Consider the following 17926-nt stretch of genomic DNA (forward strand, 5'->3'; position numbering starts at 1 on the left):
TCTAAACACTTTCAGATGCAGCTGTCTACATCTGCCTTTGGGTGAGATGTCCCCATCTTTTATGTCATGTATTTCTGAAGCTCTGTTTGCTTTCTGGGGTTTGAATAAGTACCAAAATCTGAGAAGTTTTGAGCATGGGGGTGCTTTCTTAAGGATTCGTTTCTGAGGTTTGAATTCTTGAAATTCTCAAAAATCTGAGTGGGGACTTGATCCTCTCCCTTTCTTATTCAAAAGAAGGAGAATCAAGAAGCTGTAACAGTGCAGAGCTGGTATAAAATCCTATTTTTATTTAGTACAGTTCTTCCCCCCTCTAATATAAAAGAGCAAGGTACCTCTGCTGGCTTAGTAGCTCCTTCTCCAAGAGTTGACAGTGAGATTATCAAAAAAGATGTAATCGGTGTACTTTCTGACATTCAGAATGATGGTGATTCTGCTGCTTTGTATATTGTACATAAACAAATGAGTGTATTTACTTCCTTCAAGTAAAGATAAAAGCAGTAATATGTGATGTTAATTTTTTTAATATGAGTTTTATGGTAGACGTTGCTTAGATGGTGGGCTTTAAGAGAAGATTTAAATGTAAATTTTATTTTTAATGATAGTGGTGTTTTCTTAATTTTTTAGCATATTTTGGTCTCAATCGTTTGTTTCTGGACATGTTCATTTAGCTAAATGGCCTGCTGAACATGTGAAGACCTTCCTCATGGTCCTGACACTGGAACAGTACCAGGGACACAAGCTGAAGCCTTGAGCCTCCAGGACTTGAGCTAATGAGTCAGACTGTAGCAGGGGCTCATGTTTGCAGTAGCTGAAGCACAGAAAGGATGCATAACACTGATCAATAGATTATACAAGTGCATGTAGAGAAATCCTAGGGGGTGATTTTCTCCAAGGTATGCCATAATTACTCGATTGGGCAGAGGATGTACAGATTCAGTTTAGTGGACTGAGTTTGTTAGCTCTCTGGTCACTTATGCCACCCTGCCGACAGGTACTGCCAGTGTCCGGTTTGATCCCTTCAGTTCAAACTATCTTAAGTTTCAGCTCTATTAATGTAATTAGCTTCCGATTTCAGTTTACTGTAATACCAAAAGCTGGAGACTATAGTAGTTTAGGAGCTGATTTTCTAGCAGATCAGGCATGTCTGCCTCGGGAACAGCTATGTTTTTCGGGGGGGGGGGGGGTTCTTTTTCTTTTTCTTTTTTTTAATGTGTTAAACATTTCAGACATCCGTTCACACACACCTTGTATCTATGCAAGCCCTAAAAGAAAATGATTAAAATGAAAGTCTTAAAATTGTGTGGATCAAATATCTTTCCCAGGATAACATCCAAGATTTGAGAAAGAGAGTTACAGTGCTTGACTGCCAACTGCGGAAATCGGAATCAGCTAGGAAGACCTTTGAGGTGGCTACTGGAAAATTGCTACAATTTGTAGAGGTAACTTCCCCTATCATGTCTAGAGGCATTTTATTTGGAAAAGTTGCATATTGATATTTTTGAGGATTAAACATAGTAAATTGACCACAAACTACTTTGTGGAAACCATTTCACAACTTAAAACAACTTGCTAGAAATTAAAGTAGTGTTGTAGGGCAGGTCCCTGTAGGAATTTATTTAATCTTTGTATTTTGCTATATGCAAAATGAACAAATGAAACTGGTCAGAAAATTTTAAACTATATCAATTTCTATGAAATTCCCCAGAGGAAAAAGGCAGGAAAAAAAATAACATCTGAAAATATTTTGAAGAGTTATAAAACAAAAAAAAGTGCAATTCTGATATTTACTTCATTTTAAAGAGTTACAATTTTTTTTTCTTTTTTATTTATATATTGAAATTAACATACAGAATCATAGAATAGTTAAGGTTGGAAGGGAACTCTTGCGATCATCTAGTTCAACCCCCTCCCCCCTGCCCCCCCGCCCAAAGCAGGGTCAACTAGAACAGCTTGCTCAGGACCTTGTCCAGCTGAGTTGTGACTATCTCCAAGGATGGAGACTCCACAACTTCTCTGGGCAATCTGTTCAAGTGTATACTACCACTTAATGCATCTTATCACAATATAATGTGAAAAGATATTTGGAATAATCTATTTTATTCATTACTTTTAATATTATGGATAATTACTTAATGTGTCTGTAATATTTCTTTTTCTAGATGAAAGTGGTTTTGTTGAAATGGAACAGTTTGACAAGTTCAAGATATGTCAGGTTTTGACTAGATTCACTGCCAAGAATTTGCGCATTAATAACTCCAATCATAGGCTTTTTCTGGAAATACTGATTAAATTAATATTTGCAAAAATGAGAGGCAGCAATTATTTTGAAAAAGGCTAATAGCCCAGACAGTAACTTTATAAATGTTTACCAACCTGCATCATTCTGTAAGTTCTGATAATAGTTCTTGTAGCAGAACTCATAGTTGAGAAGCGGGAAGATGGAGGGAATGGAGTGACAAGGGTCTGTGAAGTCAACAGGAAAACTGGTTGCTCGAATCATTATTCACCTTTGCCTGAGTATGGAGATGGTATCAATCTTGCATTTTTATGATGACAGAATATTGTCAGGATAGACATAATAACAATAAAAACAGTAATTTAGACTCCATTGTAGGAACAGGAGGTTATTGATGGCACAATGAATGGAAAATGCTTTTACACATCTGGCTGGGAGAAACTAGACATTTTTTAAATACACATCATTCCCCCCCCCCCCCCCCAAATTAGAACGTTGATTTATAAAGTGTTAACTTCTTGACTGTGACCAACAGGTTGTGCATGAAATACTCTCAGGTAACTCTACATCCTCGACAGTGTTAAGGTAAGCAAATCTTAACTGTGTTGTAGTGAAATGACAGTTATTAATATTAAAACCTTTACTACAGTTTTAGAAGTTTCCAAAAATCATCTTGTAACTATTTTTCCTGTAGCTTTTTGCCATGTGTTTCTGAGTGTCACTTCTACTGGAGGGGAAAAAAAAAAGCACATTAAGTTTTTAGGGTACAGCTTCATTAAACACCTGAGAGTTACATTAAAACAGTTAGTAATTGCATAGCTATGGCCATCTCCATGTTTCCATCAATGAATGATGCTGTGCTAAGGCATAGTTAAAATTGCAAGGAACCTTATAATGGTTTGAAATTTGTTCTTATCTCTTGCAAGAAGTTTGGAGATTTGCCCAAGAGATTTTACATCATCATTAATCTGATAACAGATAAATAAATAGATACATATTTCTATGTATCTATGTAAGTTTTATTACTTTTCTTTTTAAAAAAGGTACTTAGGATTATTCAACAAGATTTAGAGCAGCCTTTGACCTTTTAAAATATCAACATAATTGCACCTGTATATCTCAGATAGTGTATCGTTAATACCTATGTAACAGTAAAGTTGTTTTGGTCTCTGTGCTGCCATGTTTTTCAGTAAAGCTCTCAAGGAAATCAAGTCTATTTGAGTGAAGCTAGTGGGAACTTCATTTCAATAAAATCTGCAGGATCAACTATTATACTGTAGCTATCGCTCTGTTCTCGCATGCTAATCCTAATCAATTAAATGCAGTTCCCATTGGCACTGCATGAGAGCAATGTTAAATGTTTTATGAAGTTGATAGTCTTCTCTTAGTAAATGATTGAAGTGTAAAACACAAAGCCAAGGTCAGAAACTGACTCCCTAACAGACTAGAAGATAAAAATTGGTTCCCTAAATCAATGTCCCTTCTTAAATGCTAATATCAAAATTACTTTTAAGCAAGTTACTTACCTGACACCCAAGGAGTTTTTGACACTAGATTTTGAGGCATGAGTTGTGTTATTTTATTTGAACTTTCTTCATAGATTTATTACACAGACAGAATTGCCTCTAACACAAACTCCTCAATTTGGTAGTAAAAGTCTTTTTTTGTTGATAGAATGAGACCAAAACCAATCTAGAAACACAGGTTTGCTATATTAAAAGTAACATTTTCTTTTGTCATCTTACAAATCAACATTCATTATTTTTTTTGTTCTTCAGTGACAGAAGAACAACGTTGTCTACTAAAGCACTTCTTGCACGATTGGGAAGGATTGGACCTACTGTCACAACAGCTCTTGCAGCGGAAGCCAAAGACCTTGCCAAATCTGTCCGTGCCATTTTGGAAGTAGATTGTGAGTATATGTGTGTGTATGCGCACACATAAATACTTCTTTCTTTTGTCAAATGTTGTAGCTTTAGCCTCTTACCTGCTAACTGAGAGCAGAGTGTTTCAGGAGTTACCTTTTTTTCCCAAATGTAGGGAAAGGATCCTGACTGCAGGTTCTGTTTGGATTGGATTAGGACTGTGGTATGGGTTTGGGGTCCAGAGTCTTACAGAATGCTGAAAGATCTATAGAAGCAGGAAAAGGGCTGATGCGGATAGAGGCTATTCCTTTGGTTGTTCTAACCCTAACCCTTACATTAACCCAACCTTAACCCTACCCACAGTCAGAACCTTCTCCTGCAATTGGACTGTTTTCATACAGTAATTTGGCTGCTTTTCTGTTTTGTTCTTCACCTGGTAGAAGTTCTTCGCTCTATTGGGTTTTTTTTCATTTCATTCAGAGATCACAGAGCTGCCTTAATTCTGGATGCTTAAGATTCAATCAATCAATACTTCCTAAAATTGATGTAGAATGTAACATGAGGAAAAACTAATATCTACCTAGAGTTAGAGGTGTTTTTCCTTCTTAATGTACTTGATATTTTAAGGGCATTTTCTCCTTAATTTTAAGCAGATATGCCAGGATAGTTTATTGCATGCATATTACCAATGTGACTTGGGGATAATAATAATGACCTCATTTAAGTAAACTGGATATGTTTGCTAATTCATTGAAGGTCATGTAATAAATCGTAGTGAGACCTTCACAGAAAATACATAGTATAAACAAAACAAAAAAGTAAACAAAATGAAATTTAGTCTCTGTAAGAGACAATGTTTTGAATTAAAATGAAGTCACAGAATTATTTGGGATCATAAATACTCTTCTAGGAAAAAGTATTGCGTAATTCCTTATGTTATTTTTAATAGCATGTATGTTGTTTTGTTACTTTTCAGTTTAAAGTTTCATCTGTTTATATTTATCCAAAGAAAAAAAAGATTTTTTTCTTCTTTTTATTAGCTTTTTATAAGAATACTGTGGTTTACTAAATCAAGAAAATATGTATTTTGAGGTTTAAACTAGGAGTAGGTAGACATTTCTGAAAGAGCAAATAATTCAGAGCTATACAATCCATTACATCCTCTTCTAGAAAGTTTGACTGGGCAAGTGATAAGTGCTATACAAACTTAAATTATTCACCTGTAAAAGAGTGCAGCAAAGCCAATGGATGGTAATACGAGACTTCAGTGTTTTGCTGCCACACAGCCGATCATTTAGTGATATTTCAGTGGATCCAATTTTTCTGTTTACTCTTGTTCTTCTGTTTCTGTTGTCGTTTGCACAGTCTCTCTACTTTCAGGTTCATCAACAGGTATTCATCTAACAAACATATTGTAAAAGGAAGAAATGAAAGTGTAATGTTGAAAAGCTACTTAAGTTCTGCTCAATAGCATCCATCACTCTTCCAGAAACATATACCAGGGACTTTCTCAATTTAAGATCACCTTGCTCTAAATATTGGAGGAAAAAGTCAGAAGTACGCATCACATGGGATTCTAGAGCCTTGGGTTTCCTTACTCAAAAGACATCATCTGAAACTCATTGAAATCAGTGGGAATATTTCCATTGACCTTGGTGGGCTTTGAACGAAAGCCATGTGATGAATTCAGTCCGAGATGACAGGCTTTCAGAATATAAGCTTCAAAATGCAGTGTCTTAAACCACACCTCTATTTCCAGAGGGATATAGATCCCTCTTCCAAGCTGCAAAAGGTGCATCAGAATGAGAAGGTTTCTCTGAATCTTTAAAAATCTGAGCATTATTGTTAAAGAGGAGTTTTTAAATCAGGAAATGTCTTTAAGGAAACAAATCCTCCACAGCTTAAATCTGGCATCAATTCAGCAGCAGAGAAGTTTTTTTGTTGTTGTTTTTGTTTTGTTTGTTTTTTTAATGGTTGTGAACTGGTAGACTAAATCATTCATAGCACCAGAAGACGGTGAAGGTTGAAGACATGAGCGTACACAGAATACAGTATCTTAATGAAGATTTTATTGCTGTAGGGAGTGAATGGAACCTGCAGTTTCTTTTGGAGATCCATGTATTTCCTCAGTTAGGTCATTAACAGAAATCTGTGCCCAGTGGTGAAAGTTGTTTGTTCATGAGCAGTTACAGTAATAAACTACATGCAGTTGGAAATCTCAGAAACAGCTGTGGCTTATTATAGAGTTCCTACTTCAGATCACTGAAATGGCTGTGTATTTTGATCATGTTTACCTACAGTTGAGAGGACAAGTCAGTTCCAATCCAGTTTAGGTGGATTCATTTGCAAAAGTAAAATGCAAATGGCCCAACCCATTACAGAAATTTTTGGAGAGTCAGAGAATTATGGTGGCAATGATCATTGTATCAAAGGTTTCTATATTCTTTACTCATTGTTTGGGAATTAATTTAGATGAGGACTGAATAAATATATTTGCTGAGGAAGCTTTTCAAGATGCGAAAAATATCTTACTGGACATTATTTATGCGTCATTTGTTTATTATATCAAACACTGTATGGAGGAGAAAAAGTAAGAAGATAAAAAGTTGTGCAGAAGTGTCCAGAAAATCAGAATTAGAGTGACTAGAGGAGATGAACAGAATAGCTGTGGCCAGGAGAGGGGGGATTGGTTTTCCACCAGTGATGATGAAAGTGTTCTGTCACATTAAGTTGTTTCTATCACGCTATCCAGGAAATCATGCGAGAAATACTTTTTAGTCCTAAATGCAATTGAAGTCTAACATGTGATTGTGTCAAATGTAATAGATAGAGTTCAAGTTCAAAAGCTCTAGAGCCATAGCATAGACCCATTTTATGAACCTGAGAGTTTAAAAATAGCTCTGCAGAGAAGGATTTAAAGATTGAATGTCATCGTTCTGGGTTCATTCTGATTTGGAGAGTATTACAGATAGACTTGGGCTCTGACGAGCTTTTGTATGAGATTAAAGCTTTAAAGCTCTCCAAAAAAAAAAAAAAAAAAAGGCAGTTAAGGCAGAGTAACTGTTGAACAGCATTCTGTCTGCAGTGCTCTATGCCAGATTTTCACAAAATGTTTCCCATGTGATCATCTTGCAGATGGGCTGTCCTAAAAAGAGGGCTCTTATGGATATACCAGTTTGTAAATGTCATTTTCAAAGAAAAAAAGTATACCGAATATTACTTTGAAGACTGAAGGTTCTCTTTTTTCCAGAAAGGTGTCTACAACATAGTATTTTTTTAATGATATAATCTTAAAGAATTGGAATGAATATTTCTGAGATTTCTGAATGGATAAAAATATTGATAGACAGCCATAGTGATATATTTTACTTTCTGAATAGATCATCTCTTTCAATATTTACTTCATTTTATGCAAGATTAAGTAAAGGAACCTGCCCTAACCAAAACTATCTTGTATTTTCTCGATTTACTTACCCTAGACTTTGTTTCACATGTGTTGTATAAAGACAAGGCTGTGCAGAGTTGTTCCAAAAGAATACTGATTTCTTTGTTATAGATCATCCTTGACATCCAGGACAGAATGATATATGTATGAATTAGCCACACAAACTGTCCTCTTCCTGCATAATAGCATCACATTTTGCCTGAGGAAGGAGGTTTAAAGTTCAGTATATTCTTCAAAATCTCCAAGCCTAATTTGTGATCATGCTGCAGATCAGTTTTCAGCTTTGTAGGTGACATGACATTAACTATGTGAAATCAGTTTGGCAATTCCTTAAGTAAGGACTCTGTTTTAAAAAAAAAAAAAAAAAAAAATTGTACAGGATCCTCAAGATCCAGAAATGCAAGTAAGAAAACAATAAACAGCATAATCAAGATCATCCCTTGAAAGATTCATTCTTCATCTTCTTGAAGACTGTTAGCTATTTTTAAACTAAATCCTGGGAGGCCTTTCTGCTTTGCAGAATACAAGCATCTCCTGAAGATATAAAGAAAAACGAAAAGCAACTTTCATCATACAAACAATAATAATGCCTCAGTGAAGAACTATAGCATTTAAAAGTAGTTGCTGGCTGCACTTAGTAGTCTATATGATGAAAGTCATGCTCCAAAGAGTTGAGAAAGTATTTTCTTCTTTTCTATTACAAAATTAAAAAAACTACTCAGTATTGATAATGTCCAGAATGTGATTAACCCTGGAACATACTTAGTTATTCATGATATAGAGGCAATAGGCATTTTGAAACCTGCACTACCTTAATGGCAGCTTTCAAGGGTTTTTTTGTCTGCTGATTTCTCACTCTGCCTCTACCCAAAATACAATTTCTATCCAAAATACAATCTTGCTCTTGTTGACGTAATTCCAGTCATCAGTATCCCATTAAGTGCTGTAAAGCCCGCTTCTCTGCTCTGCGGGAGCTCAAGAAGTGCATCTTGAAACATTTTCTCCATCATGTTCCTTTAATCTGTTGTCAGGCTGAAAGCTGACACGTGGCCGTCATGCTGAAGTTCCCTGAAATGATCTTGAAATTAACACATCTTTCAAAAATCCTGCTTACTTTAAAAGTGTTACAGTGTTCTTACTGATGTTGATCTTGCTAGTCACCATGTATAAACACATTTAGTTATGAGGATCCTACAGGCAGAAATTTAGCTGCCCAATTTTTGAATTTATTTTCCTATTATCCAGAAAAAGAAGGCAATGGAAATTGTGGGTGCTCAGCACACATTAGTGCCTCATCTCATGATAGTTAAGTTACTCTTGATTTTTGGACCACAGACAAAATCTTGCATTAACAGGAATATGAAAACTATCCATTTCTTCAGTTTCGTTTTTCTTAAGCACATTATGATGAATTGCCAGGGTCATTCTATGTTCAGCAAACTGTTAGCTGTCCCTTCCCGTTCGTTTGACAGTGTGGGTGGAACAACATTATAAGGCAGGCAGTGGCGTGTCTTTTCAAACCATTTTGCTGTTTTGAGGAGAGTTAACATTGTTAAAAATTAATATTCCTTTCACTTCTACATTGCACCCTTGGTATGTTTGTTTATTACAACAGAATTAATGCCAGATACGTTATTGCTATTTTGTTATTCCCATTAAAGATATTTGTATAGCAAGGCTGTAATTTTGTGCAGCTCTTTGGCTGTAGTTCATCAGAAGAGCTCTGAAAAAGTTGACATGAAAGCATGGGATGGTTCCCCCCCCTCTGTGGTTTATGTCTGTACGTCAAAATACAGTCATAATTGTAACGTGGGTAGGCACACCTTGGCTAACCTTAGCGTTTTGTTAATTAGGCTAGTGATATTAAAGTTGCAGTCGTAGAGACTGAACGTGAAAATACAAGCCCTCCATTCACCCTGAGAATGTCATCTGGTTGCTAGCATTTGCTGAAACTTATGCTGCTGTGTGTTTTTATATTTTAAGTATTAGAAGGAGAAAACTACTTCCTGCAAGATCATCTTTCTGGGGACAATTCTGCATTCTGGAAAGTGTATACCTTTAATGCATTTTCAGCTAATGAACTAGAAATATACCTTTTCTTCCTTAGTGGAAGAACTGCTTGGAGAGGAGCAGCATAATGATAACTAAAGGGAGAATTCTGTGTATTCATTGTTCTGGCAAGGCCATAAATATTTCAGGGGATTGCTGAAATCAGAAATAGAAAAGACATATTAAATTATACAGTGTATTCCCAACCCTGTACAGCTCCCATTTGTAATAGCTTTTGACTAGCAAAAGGAGAAATAAATCTTAAAATGAATGGTGTAAGTTTAAAAGATATAGACGTTATGTTTGATAATGTAAACACTTTCTGACACAATACTTCCATTAGAAAATACTATTTTGGTGAAATTAAAATACTCTATGGAAATGCGTTATTCCCTTAAAACTTTCAACAACAACGACAACAACAACAAGGTGAGTTGTCCCAAAAGAGAATTTATCAACTGTTTTATCCAGTGGAATATTTTACAATTTTACTAGTCCCTGAAGGTTGAAGAGGTTTTTTTTCCCCAGAACAGAAATATTTCATGGGAGGGTAATTTCATTTTTGTAGACAGCAATAATGTTAAAGTATTAAATTAACTTTTCTCTGTTAAGTCCCTGTTAAATCTTTTCTCAGTTGGCAATTCAAAAGAAGAAAAAATCCCAGAATCCTATTGATCATAGGAACCAGGAGCAGCTGTGTCTCATTCAAAACCAGTTTGACATGTGCTCTAGATTGTAGGCCCCTGCTATCAACCAAGCATTGTGAGTGAGTGACACTCTGCAAAAACAGTGGTTAATGTAAAACTCATGGAGAGACTGTCTAAAAATTAAACTTAAGGTAGGAAGAAATTTTAGTATTTTTTGGTTAAATTGCAGAAGACTCGTATTTCCGTACTGATCTGAAAATGTGGCTAATGTAACAAAAGAATATAGTTTGGAAATTGAAATCAAACTTTCTAATTCTTCTTTTACATCTTCAGTGTGATGTAAATTGAGAATAACCCTTGACTTCATTTGAATTGTACCAATACATAAAAACATATATACATGAGACAACTGGATCCCTTTTGGCCTGTAATGTAGACATTGTTGAATTTTTGCCTTAATCTGAAAATGAGAATGCTGCATAAATAATCAATAGCTTATCAACAACTTTTTAGATGCACTGCAAGTCAGATCATAATAAGGAACCAAAGGTGAACAACTTATATATTTTAGAAAAATTTAAATTCAAAGTCAAAAGTTGTTCCCATAATCTTCAGGAAAAACAAACAAACATTTTATACAATTTTACATGGGCATAACCTAGAATTTAAAAGCTTATTCTATATAACTCTTCACTGAACCAATACTTTGGAAGTGGCCGTACTTTGAATTTTCTGCAAATCATGTAAAATTCCCATTTTGCCTACATTATAAATAAGAATGAAGAGTCATAGTATCAATGGTGTTCATAGAACTGTAATTCCAAAATGAAAATATCTTCAAGGACATTAAAATTTTTCATTGCAACAATAAGGAAATGTTCCACTTCAGAAATTTAATAGTGTATAATAGTTAAAATGTTTCAAATGTAAATGAGATTAAAATGAGTGTGCATGGAAATTAAGTTTAAAGTGGAGCACTTAGATATGGCTGAAATGAGATGGAAAAGACGTATGAGACTAAAGTCTGTTTGTCTGTAAATCTAATCTGATCTGCTTTATTTACATCAGCATTGTGTCATTTGTATACCTTATCAGGTTATCCCCATTTTACAGAGAAATTTCAGTGATAAAGCAGCTAAATGATTCACACATTTATTTTAAAAAGGGCAAGGAATTTAACAGAAATTATGAGTTAAACAAATATTTTTTTCTGTTTAGATGAATAGGAAATCCTGACAGCACCTTTTTGTCTTTCTGAAGAGCAGCCTACTATTATTGAGATCTGTTAACAATATAGATGATATTCTTCTGCATTCTTAGATAGCAGTCAAGTTTGTGACTTTAAAAATAGTGTGTCTGTTTTATCATTACTGTATATATTATATTTCTGCAGTCCATGTTCACAGAACAAAAATGTCATTTGATAACTGTGGGGCAGTGTCAAACAGCACCTTTGCACCGTCTTATCCTCTTGAAGTCTTTGTTAGAAAAGAAGAATGACTAATGAGGAAGGATAGAAAATAGAGACAGCTCGCTTCATCTCTGTTAAATTTTTCTGAAAAAGTTTTATTGCTTTTGGTTTCTTGCCTTTTTTTATTGTAAATGCTATATCTTGATACTCTGTGTTTGATGCTGTAGTTCAGTGCTGTGTACTTGAAGTAATTTTTACTGCATGGTTATATACATATTTTAAAGCAATTAAGAACTACAGCTATGGTGTCCAGACTGTAGTTTGTCAATGATCTCTGAGCCACAAGACTGTTATAACTATTATAACTCATTCACAGCTTGTCTGTGGAATCTTAGTACTTTTATATTCTTTTCAAAGACAAGATTGATTATGATAATCCATGAGAATTTTTGAGGGTGGATAGTGATCTCTGACTCAAAAAAAAGATTTGAGACCACTGGGCTATAGCATCATCATTGCTGAAACAGCTGTTGGATATACAAGGAAACCGTTTATTGTTCTATGGTGCTGCCTGTGCTTAAGAAATACTATAGCCACTGTTTTTAGATAAGGAAGGTCAGTAAAGCCAAATCAAGGTTTAATAGTGTGTAAGAAAGGTGACAGCTTCAAGTTGTTGGTTTTTGGGTGGTTGGGTTTTTTGGGGGGGGGGGGGGGATGGTGGTGTTCAAGCGCTATCCGGCAAGCCTAAAAAAAACGTACTATAAAGCCTATTTCTTTGGCCAGGATTTGTTTGATTTTACAGTGAAAAACTTGGAGAGGAGTGAAGAGTTGTTTGATACATAATATGATCAAAATACATTACTTCCATCAATACAAGACACAAAAATGCCTTGCAAATGCAAATTAGAAGAAACATCTGTGCGTAATGTAAACTACACAAAAGTTCACAAATCTAGCATTCAGATAGTACCTTGCCACCACGGAATCAGAAAAGATGAGGCTGGAAAGGACCTCCAGGAAGTAGGTAGTGCATCCACCTGCCTCCAGCAACATGAATTATGTCTACATGAATCCACAGGAATTTGTCTGATGTATTCCACAGCTCCTCTAGGCAAACTATTCCTGTGCTTAATTATCCTTGCAATTAGAAAGGTTTTCCTTTTGTCTGACCTAAATCTTCCTCATTGCAGGTTAAGCCCATTACTACTTCTCTTCATCCCAACGATTATTGAAGCACCTTACTATTTTTCACTTTGTGGCAGCTTTTAACATATTGGAAGACCGCCCGAGTTTTCCGTTCCCCTAATTAAACTTAAGTGATACCAGTTCTTTCTATTTTTCCTTATAGAACATGTCTTCTGGACATTTCACCATTATTTTAGTTCCCCTTTGAATTCTCTCCAATTCATAAAAAATTTGTGCTGCTCACAACTGACTGAGTTCTGTAACTGAGACTTCCCTGTGGGAGACAAAAATGGAAGAATGAGTTTGTTTGACTTCATATAGCACATCAGCTCTTATGTCCCAGGATGGTGTTTCCATTCCCTCATAGTTTCATGTTACTGATTCATATGAAGTTTGTGCTTTCCTGAACTTCCAGAGTGTTTGCTGCTGAACCAAAGGCTAGTCATACCCCACTTGGTTTTGTGCAGTTGATTATTTGTACCTCATGGTAGTACTCTGCTTTTGTCCTTATTGAATTACACCCTATTTATTTCAAACACTTGATCCAGTTGGTGAAGACCTTATAAAATTCTAATCCTGTTTTTTGATGACATTTCAAAGAAATGTTCATTCACAAGTGGCTTTTAATTCTTGAGTTATCCCAAATTATCTTGTTCTTGGGCTACAACTACATTTTCTTGAATGTGAGTGAGGAAAAACATTCTTCTCAACTAACTGGTCTTACTAGTGGGTATTATTACAGGACCTAGAAATCAGAGCCTGTGTGTTTGATATCCAAGAATCAGAATCACAGAATCGCTGAGGTTGGAAGGGACCTCTGGAGATCATCTAGTCCAACCCCCCTGCTCAAGCAGGGTCACCTAGAGCACATTGCACAGGATTGCATCCAGGCGCATTTTGAATATCTCCAGAGAAGGAGACTCCACCACCTCTCGTGGCAACCTGTTCCAGTGCTGTCCCCCTCACAGTGAAAAAGTATTTCCTCATGTTCAGATGGAAAATATTACCACTCACAGTTATGGACAAGTAGAGATGCTAGATAAAAGGCGACATTTATAAGGCCAGAATAATTTTACAATGTAATCAAACAAAAAAATATTTTAAGTATCAATTATGAACAAGTTGTTAACTAATTCATTGATGACTGAATTTATTGATGATGTTTCACAGCGAGAAAAAAGGCAATTCAATGTCTAAAATTTATATTTAAGGCAGTTCTTTAACGTGACCTAGATTTCAAAACCCTGTTGCTGCTGCTAGAAGAAGCAATTTATTCTCTCTCCATTCACTTACCTTTAATGAGAAAAAATGAGTCAGCTTTTGAGTAAGCACTGTCTGTACTGACTTTCAAATCAAAACATTTTAATAATGAAAAACAAGTAAGTGATATTATTATACTTTAAAATGCAGATGAGCTAATAAGATTAGTACTGTCTCATTAGATTCAATTTCAGCATCCCTGATGGAAGACTTTATTAAAGAGCAGACCTTTAAAAACCTATGGACACATTCATGTAGGAGTTTATTCAGTTCATACTGTAGCCCCACTATGAAAAAATTAATTGACTTTGTGCCTCTTTCCATACAAGTTGTACTTGCTCATGGCAACTGTAGAGACTGAAGTCAAAACTGTCCAGAATCAGCAGTTATGTTGAATGGTAGGGCTGAAAAAATAATTGAGGAACTGAAGCATCTCATATGAGGAGAGGCTGGGACTGTTTAGATTAGAGTGCTAGGAAATCCCTGACATGAAGAGATGAGACGAAAAAAATACCTTCCAAATTTTGTATCATGGAGATACAAATTGCTCCCAGTCGGAGGAAATCGACAGGTGAGACAGGGATTGAACCTCGCGGTCCTGAGCCCTAGACCAGTGTCTCAGACTCAAGGCTGCCATCCCTCTTCTCTAGATTTGCAAGCAGGGTTCAGGCACAGTCACCTGGGTATTGGGAGAGGTGAGTAAGCAGGTGTCTGTCTGTGGGTACGTATGTCTGCACGCCAGTCAGGGAGTGACTGTCTCTTGTTATTTCAGGTACCAAAAAATAAAGTAGCCGTTACAGTATGGAGCTTACCACCGGCTGCAAAAACCACTAAAGGATTTGAGCATATTTTGGGGCAGTTCATGCAGACTTGATGCTGCTGTGGCTACACACCTTATCAGCACCCTAAGAGAGCTAGATTAAAGCTAGCAGGGGGTGTCAGACCTTTGCCTGGAGTGTCAATATACCTTAAAGCTATCAGTGCTTGTCTTGTATGAGAAGGATGGTATGCTCTTCTGTCAGTTCCTTCAGTTGTCACATTTTTCACTTTTCTTGCAGTAGGTAGGAGTGAGAAGCTGAGGGCTAGCAGAGTTACTTAGACATATATGGTGCACAAGTGTGATAATTTAGATGGAAAGGAGTACAGAGAAAGTTGATTGCCAAGAGTGGTATAGGAAGATTTCAAAAGTATATTTTAAGGAGGATTTACAAGAGAAAATATAATTTCTTGCTGCTTGTGAAGGAGACCTAAATGAGGTATAAAATGTGCATAACTCTCATACTAGACTTATGGCCTCAGAGGGCCAAATTTTACCTTGTGCCATAAAGCATATATATCATTAACTGGAAGTTATGGATGGAGTTTTTGCCTTGTGTCAGTAGTTGCTGCAGGTACCGCTTTTGAATCCTTTATAGTTAAAGTAATAGTAAGATAAAGTATGCTAATTTAGGCACATACAGGATTTATTTTTCTTCAGATTTATAACAGGAAGGGAAGGTACCTATCCTAGTCTCTAAGAATTTTGTCATAATCTTTAGAACATGCTGATTTTAAAGTCCCGTCTGTCTGTACATCACACTTCTTTAATTTAGCTACAATTTTTTTAACAGACTACAAGTCTATCTTGTATTAATGTATTTTCAAAATCATGCATTCTTGCTTCAGGAGTATTTGATCATTACTTACTGTGGTCTGTACTTACTGTGAAATGAGCTCAGCAGAAAGTTCTGTTTCTTAATTGTAGGCAGTTCATACCAGTCCCCTGCGCAGTTTAATTTCATCATCAGTGCATAAAAGTAAGATATTACTTAGCAGGAAAGGCATATCATATAATAGTATTGCTTTTTAAATCTCAGACAATTTCTGTCCAATTCTAATTTTAGACAGTCATTTTAATTTGTTACCAGTGCATGCTTTCTAATTAAGCTTATATTTAACAATCACATGCGTCAGTGAGCAATGTGAGCTGACAGTGATGGACGTGGGTGGATAGCACAATAGATGGTGACAAGAGAAGTTGATGTAGTAAGGAAAGGAGGAGACGGATGAATTCCAGGACAGAGAGAGTAATCAAGGAAGCAAGAGAGAAGGGAAACAGAGAGAGAACAGGTGGTTTAGAGCTGGTCCGTACAGTGAAGTATTCCAGACTGGTCCTAATTAGCTAGTCCAGGTGCATGGCCTGTGGGCAGAGCCTTGTGTTTCTGGAGTAAGACTTGTACTAATTCAGAATAAGAATGTTCCCAAGGGGAGTACTTTACTTCTATGAATTAAACTTTCTTAGCATACATGTGGAGGAACTTAGGAAGCAGTATTAAAAACTAATGTGTATATGGCATTTGTATAATTTCCCCAGTTATGGGCTATTTCTATAATTTTGTAATACATAATGTGTTCCCTGTCTTCTCATCAGCAGTTTAAATAAAATGAATTTGAAGTTAAATTATGCAAATATTCCCCCAAAATTACTTTGTAAATTGGAGTGTATTCAATCAGCAATGGAAATACCGCATTCTGGACCAATCACAAATAGGCAGCATTATATTAACAGGGAATATTGAAAGTCTGTAGAAGCGAGCCTGCAATTAATTCACAGAACAGAATATTTTTTTTAAAAGCTGCTACTTGATTAATGTGTAAGACTGAAAGAATTTAATAGGGGACATGCTTCCATTTTTAAGACCTTTGGGGGAAGCACTACAAGCTATATGATCCTAGAGTACTGTATTTATCTTACTGTGTCACTAATTGAGGTTCTGTCACTGCAACCTTTAATACTATGAAACAAAACATCTTTGAATTGGCAAACTAAAGCAGATGGGAGCCACTGGAAGATAAGGAGCACTGGTATGATCTGTTCTCTTGGCAGCCTTCCCTGTGAAGGAGGTGGATTTCTGTAGTTTTCTGATTTTCTCTAGTGCCTCCACCTTTATTGATATGTGCTTTAATTGCACTAAACAAAAGAATTTTGGTGGGCTGGTTGCTGTATTCTTACAGTACCATCACTGGTCATCCAGTGGCATTTTAATGAGAAGCAGTGCAGGTGAAAACCACAAAAAGCAACTGTCAAATAATTAGTGTCTTAAATGCAGTTGCAAAATTCAGTGTTTGGTCAGAATGAGCTAGGCTTAAGCTCCACTGAGTTTCAATATCCCATTCTTCTGAGGGTTTATGCTTTATTAACCTAACTACTAGACAAATGTATTACATTCATGACCAAAATAACTATAATGTTCCTTGTCCTTCTCCAAATTGATTGTTGAAGTTCTGACTATCAAATAAGTGGTATGTTAAAAGACACTATAAGCCAAGCGTGATACATACTGCTTGTATTGTAAGTATGTTGAAATGATAAGCTTATGTTTTTCAATATAACTTATTAAATAATTGCTTTTTTCCTAAAAGTTGATTACATTATAAAAATAATAATCATTAGTAGTACTTTGAATTCTTTTCACATAGGAATTTCAGAGAATGCAGTCTGTCTTGGACTTTTTCTATGCCTAAAGACATTCCCAGTTAAGCAGTCAGTAGTTGGTGTAGATGCAGAGATTCTGGCCTATGACTGTATGTAATGAATGGTATGAATCTTCTCTCATTTTTGACTGGGGTAGAAGGGGGAGTTATATCAATATTTATTTTTGTAACCAAAAAAGGTGGAAATGTTGAGGGGTCGGGTTTTTTGTCAGTTGCTAATGGGTTGTTTACCTTGTTCTCATAAATGTATGCATCATCTCCAGTGTACCTTAAAAGAACAGTATCTATTTGGTGATGCAGTCAGCTCAGTACTTAATTTGCTGTACTCCTTCTGTTCTCTTTCAAATGAAGTCA

General features: G+C 35.8%; 1 protein-coding gene across 6 annotated transcripts in view; it reads left to right on the forward strand.

The window, feature by feature from the left end:
* STXBP4 (syntaxin binding protein 4) overlaps positions 1-17926 on the forward strand; it is an 82695-nt gene that overhangs the window by 38575 nt on the left and 26194 nt on the right. For 5 of the 6 annotated variants that reach the window (XM_067308346.1, XM_067308349.1, XM_067308347.1 and 2 more), the window contains 3 exons: positions 1323-1439; positions 2772-2821; positions 4015-4148. In XM_067308346.1, the coding sequence (XP_067164447.1) occupies positions 1323-1439; positions 2772-2821; positions 4015-4148 (301 nt within the window). Of the gene's footprint in view, positions 1-1322; positions 1440-2771; positions 2822-4014; positions 4149-5466; positions 6574-17926 lie in introns of those variants that run through there. The other variant, XM_067308350.1, reaches the window with a different exon arrangement.

The sequence above is a fragment of the Apteryx mantelli genome, chromosome 19 (genome assembly GCF_036417845.1).
Source record: "Apteryx mantelli isolate bAptMan1 chromosome 19, bAptMan1.hap1, whole genome shotgun sequence".
Taxonomy (NCBI): Eukaryota; Metazoa; Chordata; class Aves; order Apterygiformes; family Apterygidae; genus Apteryx; species Apteryx mantelli.